The sequence below is a fragment of the Lepisma saccharinum genome, chromosome 3, assembly GCF_977018435.1.
Source record: "Lepisma saccharinum chromosome 3, izLepSacc3.1, whole genome shotgun sequence".
NCBI lineage: Eukaryota > Metazoa > Arthropoda > Insecta > Zygentoma > Lepismatidae > Lepisma > Lepisma saccharinum.
Window position 1 is genome coordinate 82613554 of NC_139231.1, and position 23472 is coordinate 82637025.

At 38.2% G+C, this 23472-nt stretch overlaps 1 protein-coding gene across 1 annotated transcript in view; it reads left to right on the forward strand.

The window, feature by feature from the left end:
- Nucleotides 1–3110, forward strand: part of LOC145985587 (lutropin-choriogonadotropic hormone receptor-like) — a 29090-nt gene extending 25980 nt beyond the window's left edge. The window contains exon 12 of the mRNA XM_083119656.1: nt 2168–3110. Within this exon, the coding sequence (XP_082975782.1) occupies nt 2168–3110 (943 nt within the window). The remainder of the gene's footprint in view (nt 1–2167) is intronic.
- The last annotated feature ends 20362 nt before the right edge of the window (nt 3111–23472 follow it).

Genomic DNA, 23472 nt, shown 5'->3' on the forward strand with positions numbered 1-23472 from the left:
TCTCTCTTTTTTTTCTCTCGTTTCTGTACTTCTCTTCCCTTTCTTTTTTCTCACTTCTGTATTATTATTACTAGAGCCCGGAAGTTTGGCCTTTTTTTATTTACTGCATATATTGATAAAATTTTTCCGGATATACGTTTTTTATGTTGTTTCGAATGTTTTAGAAGCCTTTTCATTTTGCCTATTTTGCCTATTTGGAATCCCACTGCCTATTTTTAATTATAATGCCTTTTTCAATGAAATTTGACCATTTTCTTAAAAAAAATGTTCGCATTTATTTTTCTTCCGTTTATTACGTGAATAATTTTCGCCTTATTTAAGTAATATTGAACTCACGCATGTTTCAACATTGCTGAAGGAGAAAAGTGTGAGAAAAAAGTATTTCATGCTGAGTTAGGATATTGCCTTTCGGTCAACATTTCCTTGTGCATGATTGACTGCTGAAGTGGAGAGGTTGATTTCGAACACAAAGAAGATATTTCTGAAATCTCCCTCTCGAACCCGAAAATTTCAGGAAGTTACGCCTGAGCTTAGTTTTCCTCCGCAACTAGTCTTGACAAGATTGGGAACCTGGATATCAGCAGCTATATATTATGCTAACAACCTTGAAAAAATCAGTGAGGTGATCGATGCTCATCCAGAAAATTCGTGAAGTGAAAAACTCCTGTGCTATTCAGAACCGAAGAATGAACTGTCGTTTATTTTTGCACATTATGGTGCATTGCCAGAGACAATTACAAAGCTAGAAAAAAGAGGTGAGACTCTTGTAGCATCCATGAAAATCTTAGAGGATCTATGCAGCAGATGATGGAAGTGCCAGGAGAAAAGGGGTCAGCTGTTGCGGAAAAGTGCAAACGGGTAGTGAGTGCAAATAAGGACTTGAAACAATTGAAAACAATTTGTGATATTCTAAAAGATGAAAATGCTGTTACCAAAATGAGTCCAGCTACATTAGCTTGTTCTATGTATGCTCCAATAACTTCTGTCGAAGTAGAAAGATCATTTTCTATTATGAAAAACATTCTCTCTGACAGACGACTATCAATGAATGTTGAGAACTTAAAAAAACACCTTGTAGTTATGTGCAATCAAGACGGAGAAAATTGAAATGCTCTTCCCAATGTAGATTTTAACCAAGACTACTAGTCTTGGATTTTAACATGTTGCCAGAAATTATATATAAAAGTAAGCGACTTCCAAATGCGTCATTTTTTCGGTTTATTTTGCCTTTTTTTTATTTTTAGTGCCTATTTTCCACATTATAAATGCCTTTTTGCCTGCCTATTTTAACGAAAATAAATGCCTGAACTTCCGGGCTCTAATTATTACTCTCCATATTTCTATCTGCCACATTCCTTTATTTCTCTCGATTTCTGTTCTGCTACGTTTCTTTATTTTTTCCATTATTTCTATCACTTTCTCTCTGTGTCGGGTTTTTATTTCACTTGATTTCCCCTTCTCTCTCATCTATTTCTCTTTCTCTTCGTGTCTCTCATTTCTTTGTTTCTCTTCTCTTTCAGTTCTCTTCCCCGTATCTCTCTCAATCTCAGATTTATCTCTCTCCCTTTCTCTTGCTTCGTTCCTCACTCCTTCATTCACATTTTCCCTTTCTTTTCCTATTAAAACGGTTCTTCCTTCTGAAGACACTTGAACACGACATATTCTATTTTATTTTTTATTTGATTTTGCCACTCCGTGGAACATTTTGTGTGGGTGTCTATGAATACTAGAAGTGAGATTTCAGAGATATCCTTCGTTTTCATATTTTGACAAGTTTTAAGCAGTTGTGGCGATTAGGGGTGTGTGGGGGGGGGGGAGGGAGCGACAGCTGCCACTTTTGCCCCCGCAGTATGGTATTTTAATGCTAAGCCTTGTCTACCAAAAAAGTGAACTGTCCTTGCCGCCCTCCCCTTTCCCATTTTGGCACCCAATCGCCGCTACTGTTTTTAAGCGTTATGACCACTAAGAACTAAGAACAGTAAATTGAAAGTGTTTCATTACAATGATAATAAAAACAAACACGATTTCTGTTTTCCACAAAGATGTAAAATGCAAACATTAGTACAGTTGTCACTGCCCCTTCAAAATATGAACAATATTGAAAATTGATGAATACCACAATCACAAGTCCTGTCAAAAAAAGTTATTTCATCTTTTCAATTTACAGCATATGTTTGCCAATGGAAAACGAAGACATGGCTGACGTAGCATACCTCATAACGCTCCTCATCTTCAACGGAATTGCCTTCATCATCATCTGTGCATGCTACGGGAAAATGTACTTCTCCATAAGCGGTCACAACGCGGCAGCCACCCACAGCGACATGACAGTCGCAAAGAAGATGGCGCTACTAGTCTTCACTGACTTTGCCTGCTGGGCACCGATCGCCTTCTTTGGCCTAACAGCAGTAGCTGGGTACCCACTCATCGACGTCACAGACTCAAAGATCCTGCTGGTCTTCTTCTATCCACTGAACTCTTGTGCGAATCCATACCTCTATGCCATCCTGACCAAGCAGTATCGAAGAGACTTGTTCGTCATACTGAGCAAGTATGGCTTCTGCTCCCAGCGAGCCACGGTATACAAAGGTGCGTGTTCGGGAGGTAACACCGTACCTCGCGTCGGCAACTCAAATTCGGGACCCAACCACCGCAATTCAATGTTAACTCAAGTGACTCTGAGTTCGGTGGATTCCTCTCGTCACTGGAAGAGAAAGAGCAGCTCTGGTATTGAACTCACGCCGCACAACACGCCGCCCACCCCAACCACCACGGTACACACATCAGCAGAAGAACTGAGCAGGAAAAGCATGCTTCGTTCACCGCCGCTTGGGATCATTCCTGAAGCCTCAAAGCAAACGGGGAAAGATCAAGAACATAACTTACCAGAGAATAGCACACATACCATGCGAGCAACCTCTACAAAGCTATGTCAATCAACAGACTGCATAAACAAAAAAGACCATGACCTTGTACAACGCAAAACAAATTCTACGTTTTCCTCCCCATCTTTGGAACTGTTACCTTTGCGTCCACATTCCTCAAACCCTGTCATTAAGACTATATTAAACACTAAGACGTCATCATGCGAAAATCTTCTACATGCGTAACACAATATTATGTAAAATGGCTATTTTTTTCTCATAGTTTATTTTTACGTCAAGTACCTGAGTGACTGTGAAGTCACTGTCTAGGATTGCCACAAGACTGATCACATATTATAAAATATTACAAGTATATACATGTCCAGGAGTATTTGATTTTGTTTGTTTTCAAGTGTACTTGATGCTCAAATTGAATAATCGAGACTGGACCTACAGTTTGCAGTGTAATCGGAACCGCTGTGAAATGTGCCTGCACAGGGAATCCAACCCAGGAATCTTTGATTAGTCAGTAAACTGTCGGACAGTAATGTGTTACCTTTTCGGTACTGTAGTAACCTATTACCGAAATTACAAGAGCAATTGTAACGGTACTTTGTTATTTTGCGTTACTTTATATGATTTAATAATCAAAAATAAAAATATAATAAAGTTCAGAATTGGCATTGACGAAAAATGCTTTGTTCTCTTGTTTTAAACTTGTGCATGTAAAGTGATACACGTGATATTTGTGTATGTAGTTGAATGTCCTTACTGTATACTGTATGAAAAAGTAACGGAAACAGTGATACGTTATGTTTGGATTCAAAGTAACGGTAATTTGATTGATTGATTTGGTGTTTTAAGTCCACTTTATGCACAGTAAGGCTTATCGGGACTGGACCTACAGTTTGAAGTGGGATCCGCACTACTATGTGCTTCCACCGGTTATCGACCCCTTGATTACAAGGCGACGACGCTACCACTGCGCCATCGGGGAGGCGCTGTAACGGTAACTGTACAGTGTTACTTTTTTATGGTAACTTACCCAACTCTACCCCGTAACATAGTGCCAAAATTTCTCGTACCATTTCTGCGAAAGTGCGGTGGGTTGTGGATATGTTGTTCCATTACCTTATTTGTAAGGAAAACGCATCTCTTTTTCCAATCTTATCTACAATTCCTACTAGATTTAATGCATCTAGTTCCAAAATAAATATATTATACACAACATAAAAATTTGAATGATAGAGCGTTTAATATATTGTTAAAATAATGTGTTGTAATTTTTCTCCACACCGTGCAAATTTGGGTGAGTAAAAAAGTCACTAGGAACAGAGAGTAACTATACTCACATTATTTGCACACAATTTGGAAAATAACTCGTTTGCCCCGTGAACGATGAAGCTTGTCTCCATCTTGGTCTCGTCTCGAAATTCAAAAATCCTTCATGTTCTCGGTATCGTTTCGAGTATCGCCAAAAAAAAAAAAATAAAAAAAATAGAACAAACTAAGAACATTAAACAACACGTCCGAGTCCGAACTTTGTATTAAGTCTACTTTATGCAGAGATAGGATAATTAAGACCTATATATTTTGCAAGCAAACACGTAAAGAAAAACTTACACTGTCTTCAAAATACGTATTGTTCCATATATTATCGTTGAAATATAATATCTATATTCAAAATTAAACGTACTAAATGATCCTAATGGCATATACAAAAACATTCTGATGTGCTCTCCCGATGGCGTAGTGATAACTTCGTCGTCTTGTAATCAAGGGATCTCGGGTTCGATACCCATGGGAGCCTATAGTCGTTCGGATCCCACTTTAAACTACAGGATCAGCCCCGATTAGCCTATATGTGCATAAAGTGAACTTAAAAACAAAAACATAAAACAAACAAAAACATTCTGCCAAATTCATTTTCTAATAACATTTATGTTTTATAATAACATTAAATTACTGCCTTGTCAGCATATTGAATTTTTATATAATGGAAACAAGGTTTAATGGTGTTATATTCAGATAATTGTTACAGCCTCTGTGACACACAGCTTGAAAGACTGGATGTTTCGAAATATTCCTGACAGGCTTAAATTTCCATCCAAATTAGGTGTCAACTTACAAATTTACAAACGAACAGTCAATTTATGCAAAAGGAATTTCAAAACTAGTTCTGTGCTTGAAAATATTACGAACTTGTGCAACTGCGCCACTGCTTCAGTGTGCATTGTAACAACATACTAAAAGAAACAATGTTAATCTTGAATTGCATAGGTTGTTTCTGCATTGTTACTAATTGCAAAATGAACACAGTAAATATTCATTAGAAATGGTTCATTCGTTATATTAATTGGCTGTCCACAAGAGGGGAGCGTGGCTTAGCATTTCAGAGCTTTTTTACGACAAATAAAAATAATGTTTGATATGTGAGAAGAGTGATAATATATATCAATGACTTGCCAATAGAAGCTACATCATCCCTTTTTTTGGTAGTTCATTGTTATAAAATTCCTCACTATACTGTCGTATCTTTAAATTAAACTTTTATTTTTAGAAAGTGACAATTATTATTTCTCTCCATAGATTAGGTGATTTTCTTGCACATGATAATCTCAGGTCTTTTGTTACTCAAGTAAACAAACACGCAACATAAAATGCTGTTGTATAAGATGTAGAGGTTAGATCTTTAGGAATAATGCAGATCTTAATAAAAAGTTGAAAGCATAAATTGTTATTTGGTTGCATAATTATTGTATTTCAGTTTATTTTTCGCCACTTTCCTCCCCTTTGGTGTTAATCGTGAAGATAAGGATGAATTGTGATTAGATGAAAAGGATGATGGTAAAACTGGGAATCGATGTCAGAATTTTATATGGTCAAATCCAACCATTAATGGTGCCGAGACGGGACTTGGGAGCTTAATGGTTACCACTATTGTATCGGCTTCTCAATTACATGTATTTCAAACACGGTATTTGACTTGTCTGTAAAAAATCAGTGTATTTGATGTTCTTTTGTAATTCGAAAAGCTTATCTAAAGTAGGAATTACTGCCATACCATCTGCCAATGCACCTTGTACAAAATACGCTAGTGCACATTGATTACTTAATTTGTTATTTTTCTAATTGCAATGTGTAATGTAAATATTGGTACACCCAAAGGCAAAAGAAACAGTAGGCAAATTGTCCATCACCATCTTCATTCGATCTGTATTACACAATGTGATGATATGAATTGAAATAAAGACGCCAACATCCTGAGGGCAATACCTGTTTCGAATCAACAAAATTTCACTCCTTAAAACAACCAGGATGTAGAAAAAAAAAGTAATGAAAATAGCGATGGACAATTTGCCTACCATTATCTTTGCCGTTGACTGTACAATGTTAAAAATGTTATCTTTAGATGTTGTGAAACCGTGTGACAGTGTGTACAACTATCATGTCTCATTTTTAAGTTATGCGTTATTTACGAAAAATAATTCATTAGGAGCTCTGTATGTAACATGGTGATTGTTATATTGCCATGTCTCGAAACTGTCTCATTGCAGTACAGAAGTATTTTGTATCTTGATCTTATTTATTGTTAACTCCTCTCCAAAAAAAAAAAAATAATAAAATTTTATTTTATTAAGAAAAATACGTCAAATATACGATACAGACTGTTTCAATAAAAAAAAATTAAAACTGGTTCTTTTTTCTTCAGTATTATATCTCCTTACAGACGCATTAATTTATTTTAATAGCAACATTCTCCGCTGTTATCGAAACAGGGCGATACAAAAAAGGTGGCAGATGTACTGCTTAATAATAATAGCGGAGTAGTTAGCACATCGCGCTACGACGCCATAGGTTCCGGTTACGAATCCCGGCCTGGGCGTGGGTGTTTGTGAGTGTCCATTCATCAATTTCATCATTATCATCACTCATACCCATATTCGCAAATTAGCCAAAAGTGGCACAAAAAGCGAAGTAAAATAAAGCAAAGCAATCAAACAAACTTGTTGCTGTTTCGGCTCCCCCCAGGTGTCAAAATCTGAACGTGCCTCCCCTTAATAAAAATATATAAATGACTCTGACCATGCAAGAGCAACACAAAATCTATTCACGTGTTCATTTACTGTTGGTACACATACAATTAATGAAAATATAATTTGTGTGATTAATAGAGGTGATGAACATTTTTTCTAATGTCTATAAGCTGGTGTCAATACATTCAGCGATACGATATTCATGAGATAAAAATTATAAATATCTCCAGAAATCGTCTTGAGAGATAGGCGCCAACTCTGAAAATCAGGCGCCAGGAAACCACCTACTATAGTAATTGTGGATACTATAAGAAGCTGAGCCAGCCCCTGTGGCGGAGTGGTTAACACATTGCGCTACGATGCCAGGGGTCCTGGTTTCGAATCCCGGACTGGGCTTGGATGTTTGCGAGTGTCCATTCATCAATTTCATCATATCATCATTCATCACCATCTTTGCAAATTAGCCAAAAGTGGCACAAAAAGCGAAGTAAAATAAACAAATCAATCAGTCTATAAGCTGAGTATCACCGTATTCAAAACATCTCTAAATTACGTGAGAAAGCGGGAAATGGGAGGTTGGGGGACAAAGAGTAAGGGATTGTTACTGATTCTATTGAATGTTCACAACGTTGATAAAAAAATCATTTGCTAACTTACGCTGTACTGCAATTTGAACTTAGAATCTTCAAAGTTTTGTACACTAAAACTTAAAAAACGGTAATATTACAGCAAAAGATCACAGTCGCCAAGCTGAAATTTTTAGTCGCCATGGCGACCTGGCGACCGGAATTTTTCGAGCCCTGAATATAGGCATCAAGGAAAGGTGGATAATAGATGTTACAAACAGGCATATAGCAAAGTTTGGATTTCTTCACTTAATTGTAATTGTAGTTTAATTGTAATTGTAGTTTAATTGTAATTGTAGTCTCTCCTAAGAACATGCTCAATGTCCAAAAGCATTCACCAATGCTTCCATCTTTAATCTTTCTCTTACAAAGCAACAAACTTTCTTGTATGATATGCGTAGCATTCACTTGTGCCTTGTAGAGATACATTCAGAACATCAAAATTATGGAAAACTTCACAAAGGTTGCCAACTTCTGTACAAAGGCACCATGAATGAAGCTTTCAGCATTGGCATTCTACAAGGTATATACGAGTGCAGTTCCTGCCCGAGTTCAATAAAACGAGGGATGAGATTGCGATTGCAGATGGACAACCTCCTGAGTTGCAATAATACAGAAGAACATCCTGATATTTTTTATTAACACGTTTTAAATTTTCAGCAAGAGATTAATATTTTTCGGAAATTGTCGCGCCTCCCCTGCAAAGGGAGGCGCGCCGCACAGTTTGAATACCACTGAGTTAGAGAGTAAAGTAAAGAAATTGTAAAAAAAATCTTCAAATTTTATACAATTTGTGATGTTTCTGATACGCACATTCGCGAACTACCCGCTTTCAACAATAGTTTGAAGTCATGTAGTAGACACTATTGCTATTTCAGTTATTTTATGTTGCTTTTCAACCTCTTTGGTTAGTCGCAACGGTGCGGACGAAATAGATTATGATGGATCAAGCACAACGATGCAACCACGTCTTACACGGGATATAATCATAGGAACTAACACCCCAGCACGGTTAAGCGTTAGGTGGCATTTTCCCTCCAAATCCCATAGCTACATATAAATTGCTGCACACAAATGAATGTTTACCTTTATTTTGAGTATACTTGAACTGTGTACCTTGTGTATCGACTTTCCTTACACTCCTCTGTTGTGACGGGTAAAATAAATTGATTGCACGTTACGCTGCATGTGTGAGAATCAATATTTGGCGGCCACACGCACGTCCAACACAGGCTTCATACCAGTGTACAGAGGACACATTTTCTTGGTTAACGTCGCCTGTTTCTACAACTAGGTTAACAGCGACGGAGGAAGCGAAATAACGCTCATTGGTTGGCTACATTATTTAATTAATGTAACACATTTGCACTACAGTTGAAGAGAAAGCTGGAAATTAAGAAGTGCAAGAGAGAGATAGAGATAAATAGAGGGAGAAAGGAGGTAGAGAAAGGGGGTAGGGGTATAAAAGGTGCAAGAGAGAGAGAAAAGTCGTAGAGGAAAAAAAAGAATAGAAGAGAAACGCATAGAAAGAAAATACGAAGGGGAAATAAGGAGAATGCAAGAGAGAGAGAGAGAGAGAGAGAGAAGTGGCGGAGAAAAAATAGACAATATAAAGAAAGAAGGAAGGATTCGTAGGTAAAGAAAGAGGGAGATAAATAGAATAAGAGTGAGGAAGAAGAATAACTAGTCGTGATCACTTAAGCAGAGCCGAGATGAAAATTTTTCGTCCACCCTTGGATGTGTGGCTTACCCAAAGATGTTCATTTATTTAATTTAATTATTTATTGTTTAATTTTTGTTTAAAAAGCATGATGTATAAATATAGTTTTGTTATTAATTACCATTTTGTTATACAGATGAGCGAAAATGTTATGTTGAATTAATGTGATGTATAATTAATTATAATAATATTATTGCTGATGTAAAATTGTGCTACATAAATTTATGACAACGACAAAAATGAATGTAAATAAATAAGTGGCATTTAGTGACGTCCGAGTTTTCATTGAATTTATCAAACTGTAAGCATATTTTGCTAATGATGATCCGTTGAAGTTTTAGCAAAAGGGCTTGTTTCAGATGCACCCGAATGGAATTCTCTGCCGATGCCACTGTTTCCCAAAGTAGTCGTGGAGACTTGTGCACTGACTTGCTTCATAGTTCACTCTTATAATTTTTTCACCTAGAAATTTGGAAAATGAAAAATAGAGTAATGTAGTCAGTTTATTCTTTATGGGCCGAAATTCATCAGTTATGGGCAGTCTTATTGGGGCAAATAAACATTTTCGCCCGAACGCGACATTTTCCGTTCGTCGGAACGAAAAAGTAGCGAGGGTAATCAAACACATGAGAACTGCCATCTCATTTCTTTTCGAATCGAGTGAAAGGTGGATTTATTTTATGTATTGGAGAGTTACACAGAAAAGGCGGAAAAGAAGATGTCCTGTTCATCCCACCAACTCTGTTAGATTTCTAGATGGGACATTTCATAACCTCTATGTAAATACCGACTTACAAATTTCAAGGATTCAAGCTAGGCAAGATTTGGTTCAGGGCTTATTTCTTCTCCACAGGAAATCTGGCAACAACCCTTAGGTAAGTTTATAAAAAGTAAAATTTTGATAAAGTGGAAAGTTTAATCCACAATTAGAAAAGTTCAAATAATGAAACTGGATCACAATTTTGAACCCTTATTTCATTTTAAAAGACTTGGGACTTAACAATTCAAACATAAATAGTAATTCCTTCAGAATTATAATGATGATAAACAAAATATTACGAACATTGAATTATAAAAATGATTGCAGACACTTTTATAACTCTCTCGAAAACATCACTTTTTTGTCATAATTGTTTAGTTACTTTCAGCAGCGCATATTAGGTTCACATTTTCAGATGCCACTTCATCACAGTAGCTTTACAAAAAATACTATTTTCTTACGGCACGAAGTCCCAAGGAGCAGTCGTGTAGGACCCAGTGGAGTATGCTGGTTCTAACGAGTGGGTAATCTCCGACCCTTGATCCTCAAACTCCAAAAGTTTCCGTGCAATTTATGTCAGGATCTATATTGGATTTAGGAATATTGTGTCGGAATGTTTGTCTTATTGCTACGACCACAATCAATTAATTCTCGTTATTGCAGTTTTATATACGTGTAGAATTTCAAATAATAAAACAAGACAGTATTATAAAGCTATAAAAAAACAACCTGTGAAATATAAAATGAAAGACGTGCACTAGTGACATACAAACCCGCAATATTAATTTAAGTGCAAAATTCAGCTTACTCCAGGACCCGATTACTTGTGCCGTACCACATCCAAAGCACGCTGTTTGTCCAGTTGCACGTCAATACGTGTCTGTGCAAAAGATTGCAGCTTAACAAAGGAAGTTATGTGACTTTTGGATTTTTCATGTTTGGCACAAGCGTTGCAAAGATTACAGTATCCGCCACGCGTCCATACATTCTTTTCAGCCCCGAAAAGTAAGCACTGCCAACAAAAAAGCAAAGCTTATTAACACTTATACTTCCTGTCAACCATATTATATATGATTATAATCATAGCATTGTTTTGTCATAATTTGCTTGAGAAAATGCCTCACATATTCCCGATTTTTGTCTGTGTGTAGAAATAAGTTCAAGCGATGATACTGGCCTACCTGTATTAACAATTTGCAACTTCTCCTGAAAAGATCTTGTTCCAAAAGGTTACACCAGCAAATCTTGTATCACATCCATTACAATTTAACACAGCACTATCATGACAAACACTTTCACCTAAATAAATAATAAACACGAAGCACAGCACGAAGCCAACGACTACACGCATTCAGTTTCACGCGCCAAACTTCTGTTGTTGTGTTCCTGGCTCAGAATAAAATTCCCTATGAATGATAAAAAAATCCCTTTCCGAGCTCGAAATGACAGGTTTTAAAAGTTCGAATCATTGCAGGCCAGAGCCAGAATTTTATTTCGGGATGGGGATCATCCCTTATTAGCAGCCGCCACATAAAGTTGAAACAGTGAGGTTAGAAGTCCTGAAGATGAATCTCAGATTATTACAACGTATTATGCAAAGTGTTTATTCCTGCTAATGAAGTAAAATTAATTACCACTATACACTTTTTAAATTAGATATTTGTAAGATTTCGGGGAGGGGGGTTTCATCCCCCTGAGTCCTCCACCTGGCTACGTGCCTGATGTGTTTTTTCGTTTTATGTTTAAGTCGTTCATCTTCATCACTTTTAATCTAAAGAGGCGGAATATAGCAACATAAATTAAGTAATATATATAATTTATTTTTGATATCTTTCCCTTTAAAAAATATTCAGTTCCGTGAAGGAAGTATTCTCGCTGATTTTGAAGACTAGAGAGGAAAAACAATTACTATTTTTGTAAATACAAGGATGGGGGGAGTCAGCATATAGGTGCTTTAATTGCTTAAGCTTTGAATTTTAATTTAGTTTGCTTCATCTTCAATATTTAAGCTTTTTCCTTTTGATAAATTTATGTTCAAGTAACAGAAATCACCAAGACAGAAGCAAATGTAAAGTGAAAATTAGCGTAGAATTGGTTTGCCCATGTTATTCCATTTTCCTGTTCTTCGCACTCTACCGGGTATGTTTTCCGTATTCAGTGGAGGGAATGGTAAATGCTCTGAAGGTTGAGAGTGCGACCGGTGGACTCTCACAAGAAGGAGGTTACCCTGGCCACGGAATCACCGCGCCTGAGAAGCAGTGTTTCCTCCCTCTCTTTCCTTTCTCCTCCCTCCTCGCCAAGGGTTGTAAGGAAAGCGGGAGGAATGACGTCAGGGTGAGATTCCCTGAAGTCATTCCACCGGCTGGAGAAAGGTTCCCGGTCATTCAGCGGCAAACGGTTGGAAGCATTCGCGCGCTGGAAGCAAAGAAATGTATGCATCGAAATTGGTTTGGAAGAATATTGCGAAGAAATGTATACATTTTTTTTAAAAAAAGAAATACAGCCGGGTCATCTGCGATTACCTAGATGACCCCGAGTATACGCCGCTGGTAGGACCCAGGACAGAAATAACATAACCATATCACGGTTGGCAACAATGGCGACTAAATCAGTCGATGGCAGAAAAAGTCACGTTTGCATAAATGGATCCATTAGTCGTCTTGGGTAAGGGGATTTGTCACCTGTGTAAGCAGCAGTGATAAGGAACCCACCTTGGACAAAAGATATCTGAGGAATGCCACAATACAATGAACATTACGGGAAGTGCCATTGTGATACAGAACCCTGATTCCCCCCTATACGACGCATTTGTGTTTAGCATGAATAGGTCTAACATGCTTTCACTTGCATTTTGTGTGTGTGTTTTTAACCTTTCTTTGTCTCAAAATTGGGAAGGATGATGTCATGCTCTAAGCTTAGGCAAATGCCAGGTCACCGCCATTCCTTAACGAACCATGTTTTCCTCCACGCCCTGATATGTGATCCCCACGCAGTCACATGACGAGCAGACGGAAGGTCACAATGGTAGCTGGAGATCGGAAGGAACATAAACACTGATAAGGGCCAGCAGCATAGGCTTCTGTAAACAAAATCGCCCACACGCAGAACCACCAGCTCTATAAGAAATATAAATGTAACAAGAATCTTTCGCATTCGCAGGTCTGTGCAGTGGCATGCTCAGGATTTTCGAAAAGGGGAGACGTTCTTTCAGCTCTCATTTTCAGAGGCGCAACCACGATTTTTTGTCTGGGGGGAGGGGCAAGTACCAGTAAAAACGTACCAATAATAATAATAACAACAACAACATTAATAATGGCATTATTATTACTAGTTGTAGTAGTATAGTTCGACCACAAGGAAAAAAACCTTGGACGAAAAGTCCCCGCGCAGCTTTCCCTTCAGCTCGGGCCATAAGAAAGCATGGTCCACTCTCCCCCGCACCTCCTCGCGGGAGTACGATGCACAGGAGTCGCGGGTGTGCGCAGGTTGTTTTGCTTGTGGTTCCACTATAGTATCAAACACGTTATCCTCATAAATTACGCAAAGAGGGGGTAGAAGTCGGTGCTAAAGCATTTGTTTGGAACAAAGTTTTGAAATATTTTTTCAATACCATCAATTTCACATTAGCTAATAATGGAAAACAAGCACAAACAGTATTTTTCAATGGCAGAAAATGAATTATAAATGCATTCCGAAGATTTTTTTTTTGTACACACGTATAACATGTATATAACTTTCATGTACAACATATGTTTTACACATATGCAACATGGAGCAACATAAAATAAGGAAATACATATGGAACATGCTAACACTAAATTGTGTACGTATTCAAAGTTTACATTATACAACACATGTTATTTAAATACATTACATTACAGAGAAGAAACAAATTGCGAGCGAAGCGAGCTAGAAAATTTTTAGATTCAATTTTTGCAATTGAGAACAATATTGATTTAATAGGGCACAAATAATTTCACTGGACGCCATGGCATTCTCTCTTTTACATTTTTTTCATTAAGATCACTCGGCATCCATGGCCGACTCCCGCCGCCCCCTACCTACGGCTCTGAACTTAACGAAAATGAGAAAAGTAGGTATTGCGAGCGAAGCGAGGGAAAAAAAATACGAAATGTATTTTTATTTGCATAAAATTTGAAATCGAGGTAGATAATTGCTCCACTGTGGCCCATCCAGGTGCCCTTGGCCATCAATATTTGCCCCCATTGCCCTCCCTAGTATTGACTTCCTTCGAAGGTTGGTGAGGGGCAATGTCCCCCTGACCCCCCTGTGGTTGCGCAACTGCTCATTGTGACACCTTTTCCTGCCTTTGGCTTTTTTCCTTAGGAATAGTGGGCCAAGAGGGGGGGAGGGTATGATCCCCACCAACCTCATTTGGCCTGTCACTGTTTGTGTGTAGTACACCCAACAGCGAAAGAAACAATAGGCGAATTGTCCACCATAATTTTCATTCGGTCTGTATTACACAACGTGATGATAGTGAGTTGAAATAATGATGCCAATAAGCAGAGAGCAATATCTGCTTCGAGCCAAAATAGTTTCATTCCTTAAAACAACATAGAATGTAGAATAAAAGAGTAATTAAAATAACGGTGGACAATTTGCCTACAGTTATCTTTGCTGTTGACTATACACGTACACCCGCCCTCAGCAACAACTACGGACACTCAATGGTAAAGTGGTGACGTCGTCGTCCTGTACAATTTTTTGTAATCAAGAAAAATATGTGAGGGAGCCGTGCCGAATCTATAAACCGCGAAACCCCGCAGTGCGGGAGGGCACCGGGAATTAGCACGCCTTTAAAGGGCCCTGGCGGCAGAGCAAAGAAGAAAAGACCACCGGAATATTGTAGGGTGAAAGGATTTGTTCTTCAATTTAAGTTGACTAAGATGCAAAACAGAAGTTTTCGGTTAATATCTTCTGCTTAGTGGTCCATGCCACGAACTGAACATGCATTACTTTCTAACCACAAGTGCTTCTTCCATAGATCTGTGGTGTGGAACTAGGACTACTGTACATAAAGAGGCGAGACGGGTCTTACTACGTATAATACAGGGCAATTCAAAATGAATGGTGCAACTTTACAGTTATTATGACGTTACTATTTATAATAGAAAATCAGGCAAGGCATCAATATAAAGAAAAAAAATCTGGAAGTTTTATTCCCACTTAGCGGGCTTATTCCGCTTAGCCGATGCTCCACCAGGATCGCCAGTGTCGCAAAATGACTAATGACCAGTAGAAGGCGTATTGTGTGTTGGAGCTATCGAGAACTTATTCAATCACAATGGTGCAAAGACATTTCCGCATGCTTTTCGGTAGTAATGCATATGTTTCACCCTTCCGAAAGATTTGCCTAAGTTACACCTGCGAATTGTTAGTGTTTTCCAAACCGTTGACAACGACTTGCTGTCTCTTGCATTGCAAGTATTTGATTATCGTTTGGACCTTTTCCGCGTTAAACGTGGTTCCCATGTTGAATCTTTATAATGTGGGTCATGTGAGTAAAACTTCCAGAGTTCTTCTTTATATTGATGCCTTGTCTTATTTTCTATCATTAATAGTAACGTCATAATAACCGTGTAAAGTTGCACCATTCGTTTTGAATTACCCTGTATATAGAAGTTCAACACGAGGGAGCAAGGGACGGAAACCCCGTGGATAGAAAGAAATTACTACTTATTTTGAGGGTTCTAAAACCTGATTTACTTACCTAAACACTACTGTTCACGCAACCAAACGCATGAGAAAGATAGCAAAAGCAATTACAAAAATCTTGTTAAACAGATATTGGTCCATTATCAACTGAAACAGCTCTCAAAAGTGATTTATCAAAAAGTTTCATCTTCACATGATTTTAGAAAACTTTTCTATGAAAAGTACAATATAACTCTACCTAGCTCTCCACAGGTGTGCAGACCGTGGAGGAGTGGCTAGCACAGCGTGCTACGACGGGTACCGGGTTCGAATATGAGCTGGGCATGGGTGTTCTATGTGAGTGTGCCTTCTTCAATTTCATCCTATCACCATCTTCATCGCCGCGATTAGCCAAAAGTGACAGAAAAATGACGCTAACAAAAATCAAGTCAAAATTTTCTAAGCTGTGAAAAAACTTGAAAAACAAACTGAGTAACAGTAAAAGCTTAGACATGTCCTTTCACAAGTACGTGTATTTTGTGTATGGAAGGGACCTTTAGTAATATTCTGCGGGAGGGCCCAACATTTGCGGCGGCACTGTGAGGGAGGGAGGCCGCAAGTTCACATCAGCTGACTGGACAGGTCCACTGGCAAAATATGGGTGAAAGGGATAAACGTCTGGTGTTGCAATATTCAAGCTTTACACGTAACAATATTGCCGGTTAAACACGTTAAGAGGATAGTCAAAGAGTTGTATAAAGCCATCACAAACAGCCGAAAGCGAGCGAAAATAAAACAAACCAACGCTGAACGGTCTGAAACCTACATTGTCGTCTCACGTACGTTTACAATTACACCTATCTTCCCTTTCGTGTATAGATTTGTCCTCTCGAGCTAGTCTCACCTTCCGCGGTCGGACAGTATATAGCTTATGTGATTATTACAAATGTATAATTGATAATTTTACCTTCTGTAATTGGAGGTTTATGTCTACTGAACGTCGATAAATGGGGGTTATAATAAAAAATAATAATAATAAAAATTGTTTTCAATATATTACGTGTGGGAATAATTTTTAAAGATTCCTGTGACTCGTAACACACTATAAGGGGAAAGGGAGTCACTTTCTGAATATTAGATTTTACCTCATATCGAAAAAAAATAGTAGTCAGCTTAACGCGAATAATAGAAGTCCCAGGTCCGAACTCTGTTTAACCTTTTAGTAGGTAGGTGGCCAAATTGTACAAAAGTGGGTAGTGGGGTGCTTACGACACCCCCCAGAAAAAAAAAACAGTTATATTTCTAACAATTATAATTGTAATATATGTAATTTTACATTATTTGTACGGTTGTAAGATTCCGAATAATGAAAATAACTGAAACTTTTTAAGGACATTTTTATAATTTTCCTTTTTCCTTCTATTTTATAGGGACAATTCCTTATTTTATTATATATTTTTTTTTTACTTTTCCTTCCAAACAGAATACACAATAGTTACTAAAAAGTAGCATATGCATTAAACAAATGTACGAGGATTGTATTCCATTTCGAAGAAAAGAAAAGCCACAAGTATTGCAACACTCGAACAAAATAAAGTTTAAAACAATACGCAAGTAGGTAGGTGGGGTGCTGATAACATCCCAGAACGCGGAGCTCTTTGTTATTGTGGACCAGCGCACTACAATCAGGGGACTAAAAGACCTACCCCTCAAGGAGTAAACAACATGAAGGTAAGGGAAAGATGAAGTGTTGCCAACTTATAAGACTATTTTTTTTAACAATTTTTAGACCTGGGGTGTTGTGGACTACCCACTTAAAGGTGGCATAGACATATCTTTGCGTTATTTGTCCCATCATCCAGTTCATAATTCATACTCACTGTCGCGATTTACTCTGAGGTAGAGAGAGAGATTTTGTTACAAGGTTATCGTATAATTAAAAAAAAAAAGCAAGTTCCTGGATTATCGAGAAAGGGTATGATACTGTAGCGCCCTCCGAAAATATGGGAACTACAGACTTACAAGTGATTTCGGCCACTGCTCCCAGGTCAGAAGTACAAACAAGGAGGTATATCAGTAGTGCCCGTGTTCTTTTTCTCCTGCTCAGACCTTTTCATGTTTCACACACCATAGTGGAAATCCGTTACCGTTTGCAATACTGCATTTTTGACACTGATAACAAGATATGAGTAATGCCAAGCTCGAAAGTATCTTTGCTGATGTCAACGTGTTTGTCCTGCACTGCAGAGTTAAGGTACCTGATTGCCTGAGAAAGATTATAATTCATTCACTGAGACTAAACATTCACAAAAACTCAGCACCAGGCCTACTGGCATCGTTGTAGCGTTGTCGTCTTGCTATCAATGACTCCCCAGCGGAGGCATATTGCAGAGTGCTCCATATTCCACTTTAAACTGTAGAGGTCCAGTCCCAATTAGTCTATCTGAGCATAAGGGGCTCCCCGATGGCGTAGTAGCAACGCCACTGTAATTTAGGGTCCCGGGATCGATGCCCAGTGGAAGAACATAGTGGGTAAGATTCAACTTTAAACTGTAGGCTCAGTCTCGATTAGTATATCTGTGCATAAAGTAGATGTAACCTCTATCTGAGTAGGCAAACAAACAAATCCAGGCCAACTGAGGGCTACGGTCGGGCACATTTCGCAGAATCAGCTGCCCCCTTATACAGACCACAAGGCTACTGTTTTATCAAATCTCGCTAATCTAAGTTCAATAGGAGTTACTATGCGTGACATAATAACAACCACATTGTAAAAAAGAGTGGAGACCATCCAACTACCTAAGAAAATATTGTGACAATTTTTTAAAGTGTTACTGGTGGTTATAATTAATGTGATTGTAATTATTCAGTTTTTAGAAATATATGTATGATGCACATGATCATTATCTACGAATTTTTATACAAGAAGAAATGTTGAAATTTAAATGTGATTTTTTTTATATGCCTCAATGGTTAATGCTGTACTATGCGACTAAAGTCACAGGACACCCTTTATTTCAGAAACGGAATGCTCAATGAAATATGTGAGTACCCCACCAAAGAAGCAGTGAGAGGTCATCAGTATGACCGCAACATGGGATGATGGGAACCATATTGAAATCCACCGTATTTGATTCACATCAAGATTTTCAAATGGCAAGGGGCTCTCCCATACGGCGTAGTGGTATAACGTCGCCTTGTAATCAAGGGGTTTCGGATCTGATACCCGGTGGAGGCAAAAGTGGCACTGTAGGTCTAGTCCCGATTAGCCTTACTGTGCATAAAGTGGACTGCGTGCACAGACTATCTGATTAGTGGGAGCAAAAGCCTTCATGAAAGTTCAGTCGAAAAATAAAAATCTTATTTCATCCCACTGTTTTAATTTTATTGTGTGTGTGTGTGTGTGTGTGTGTGTGTGTGTGTGTGTGTATTAAATGCAGCAATATAGAGGGAGTATGTGAGTGTTAATAACAAGAAATTTTCCATAGAACGATGCGGGATCGTTTAATAATGGCGATAAGATTCCATTACACTAAATTTCTAGGTGATAGTATAATAATATTGGGGCATGAATGTCTTGAAGGGGATGACCTCCCCTTAGCAAACGAATATAAACCTATAAGTATATATTTCACATGAATAATTTGATTTCAGTCACAGTAATTTACACTAATTATTATAATGGAGATGCAGGGACGTGAAAATTTCAAATTCAGGTGGTGTTTTTCAGGGGGGAAACACTAAAATCAGGACAATATGTCTCGCTTGCCCCTCCGTGGAAAAAATCTGCGGACGTCCATGATTATGGGGTGCAATCAGGGGCGATTCCTCCATGTAGGAAGTGAGGAACTTCCCACAGTTCATTTAGGCTTATTTTCAATTCTCTACTTTTTAGGAGTTTCATAATATAATGCGAGTTACAAAATTATGAACGAAATGTACGTACAATTAATTGCCTAGCTTAGCTACTGTCAAGAGTTGACTGATGTCGCTCGCTCCAGCCGCAGTCCAAATACGATGGACACTCTATATTCCATGGGACACACAGGCTTTGCTGCCCCGCCTGAGGAACCTCGCTGGTATCACTACAAATATATGGATGAGGAGAGGGAGGGTCAGGGGGGAGGTTACGTTTGTTAAAGACCCAGCGAGGAAGAACCAAGTACAATTTGCAGCGCAATCTTTTCTAGCTACATGAATAAAGCACAAAAAAGAAAACTATTCAGTATTCTTTCGGTGCTACTATTACGAGTACATCTTATCTTTCCACATTTGACACCAAGTTATAAGTCGAAGGGGGAATATGGCATGCAGTTTTGCTCGCGGATCTGACAAATGCTTACTCGCTTTCCTGGAGCAAGGAGCGGGCCAAATAGAGGCGATCCAAGCGACAGCTCTTCCGATAACAACAAAAGAAGAACGGAGATGCAGGCTGATTTGTCACAAGCTAGTACTTCTAGGGGGCGGCTGAAGCATACTCAAAGCCAAAAGCGATCCGCAAACGACCCGAGATAATAAGGACGTGTATCCCTGTAGGGAATCGAATGCAAACCCCTTAGATACAATTCTATCGACTATTATATCTTAATGAAAGTGGTGGATATAATTGTAAATACAATTTTATCTTTTAAAGTGATTGCTGAACGTGAAAGGATTCAAACTTGTTCACCATATATTAAAGAGTATAGTCAAAAAAAAAAAAAAGTAGGCAAATTGCTCATCACCATGTTTATTCTTTGTTTCCTACAGCGTGGGGTTCAAGAACTTAAACGAATTACGAATACGTATAGGACAATATTGGTTCTTTCATAAGTAGAGTGGATTGCATAAGTATTACCATGTCTTTCTCTTCTCTTTGTTTTCCGCAATGAGAGCTTCAAGAAAAAAACGCCAAACAAGCTGCTGATGACCTCTGCTCCAGCATACGTAAAAAATAAAATCCTTAAAAAAAACATTCAGGATGCAAGAGAAAAATTAATGAACATGGTTATGGGCAATTTGAGGAGCAATATTTACGTATTCCACAGTACCATCTGATTCCAAAACAACACATGGCTACCAACAGGACTCGGAAAGAGTGATCTACAAGTAACGCAAAACTTTCAAAATTAGAATCCTTTCACCTACCTTTAGCGTTGACAAAATTGGATGTAGCAGCAATAGACACACGAACGTTCGATTTTCACATACAATTAGGGTCATTACGATCCACTGCATTGGTGTTGTGGGTATGTCGTTCCACCGTGCTGTCCCACATAACCTAATGCCTCCCCTCCGTACTGTGTCCCGGTTGACCTTCCACTCACTTTATTACCAGGTTATCTTTCAAGTCCACTACTGCTACGAACTGTAGCCTTCCCAGTCACCTCTTCTCTTGCTGAATTGCTGTCTTCGTCTACCTTTGGACACTTTCGGCAACAAACGAACAGTGAGCTCCAAATTTTGACCTGCACAATGTCCGTGAAACCTCTGAGGAAGCTTTCATACTGAAGTGACAAGTGACAAACGACACCACCACAAAGTACACTCCAACGGAATTGGCACCTTCCCATGCAGTCCGTGACAATATAGTTACTGAGCATGCGCGGTCAACACCGAATCTACGCACGATGTGTACTTTTTGACATTCTTTGCACTTGCGTGTATAGTTTGTTCCAAAATGCAACACCGAGTCGTCCACTTCGTTGATTTGGTTCAATGTAGTAGTGTATTTGGTGTCTGCCCCGTTCGCACTACGTTCTGGAGTGGTGTAGTGCGTGGTTTATGGTTACGTAGTACACGTCATTAAAGCAGCAGTCAGGCATTTCTTGAATCTTCTAAACTGGATCACTGCTTTTCTTGTGTACGTCTACTTGGTTATGTTGAACCACAGACATATATGTGGTTGAACACAATTAATTTCCTTCACCAGCCTGACACGAAACGTAAATCTGCACCACACCCGGTGTCAAGAAGTGCAGGGCATTAAACGGAGCCATTGAGAAAAAAAGGACCCAGTCGTAAGGGAGATGTGCAACCTATCGTGTCACTCCGGTACGAAAGGTTGTATTACTGAAGGTTTGGTCCAAAGTAGCATGTTTTACTCACTTGTCGGTTGTCACTTCGGCAAGAAGAATCACCGGCCACCGTGGCGAAGTGGTTAGCACATCGTGCTACGACGCCAGGGGTCCGGGGTTCGAATCCTGGCCTGGGCTTGGAGGTTTATGAATGTCCCTTGATCAATTTCATCATATCATCACTCATCCCCATCTTCGCAAATTAGCCAAAAGTGGCACAAAAAGCGAAGTAAAATCAATCAAGAAGAATCACTTGAATGCTCTAGAAGGAATTCCACAGACGTAATTTTTTTTTTTATAATTTGATATCATGGCGGTCTTGTCTTATGACAGGGGAATTGTCGAAAACAATTTTGCTTGTGTGGGTTACAGATCGAGAGTAGATTTACATAAGTACCTCTTTAAATAATATCATTAAGTTGTTCGTTCGAGATGATTCGATGACGGCAAATTTTCGCAGAGCCGATGAGGTTGAGGGTGTATTGGGGCATTCGAATTTATAAATTTGAATAATACTAATATTGTTTAACTTATAACAAAAATACTGTGAAATCTATCCACATTTTTCATATCACTTGCTTGTGCATAAAAATAAATATCATCAAGTATCTTGCAATCAAGAGAACTTGTATGCATTTCTCTATTGGGCACCCATGTTAGTCGGTCCGATCAGATAATAAACTATTTATCAAGTACCGATTAGCCTATTTATGCATAAAAATAAATTGAAAACACCGCAAACTTCACTATGTAAGTCAAGAATTCAGTATAAAATATACGTCACTTGTTTTTTAAGACTTGCTTGTTACTTCTCATTGTTTATTCTCCATTGTAATGGACTTTCACATCTCCACACTGTAACCATTCAATAAAGATCAAAATAAGAATGGAGGATTCCCAGTCACCTCCCTTTGATATAATTGTATTTCACGTCACAAAAAGGAAGAAAAACTCACTCATGTTTACACATAGCCTACATGACTACCACGAATTGAATGTACACCTAAGTGCCACTATTTGATACAGTTTAGAAGTAAAACTAAATATGCCTTATTATTATCCCATTTTCCTATTAATGGAATGCAGTAATATAGAACATGTTACACCCTATGTAAAGTGAAGATGCTTGGGTTAAGGGGGGTGGGGTAAGTGTGGAGATGGCAATTGATGTATGTAATCATTAAACTGGTTTACCACACCTCCCCTTCACTACTGACATATCCTCTTTCTAGATAATTATTTTCTTTTGAGACAAAAAAATTCCCCATTCATTTTAAAAATCCTTTTACATAAACGTCAAAATGAAAATTAAAGTTTATAGATGAACTTAAAAACAAGTACAGTTGTTTTCCAAATGTAAAAGAAAATACTTGTACGATGTCCTTTTTTTGACTTCCCAACATCAGGTAACCCTGTCAATAAATTACAATTTTCACTTTTAAAAAAGTGGTGGTTCCCGTTTCAGTTCTGAAACTAACAATGAACTTTCACTTCATATAGTGCAATTACGGATACTGCAAACAAGGTACACCTGAAAACAAAATAATGGTTAGAATAATCTAGGAACTACAAAAAAAAGTCATATTGCTAAAATATTGTCTAAACTGTACTATGGTTGATTAAAAAAATTACACACATTGAATAAATGTATAAAATTATTATTCACTCTTTAGTTATAGGCAAGGAAGCTGACATTTTCAGCTTCTACTTATCACAAGAGTTCTAGAGATTGCATGCAATCATTTGTCTTT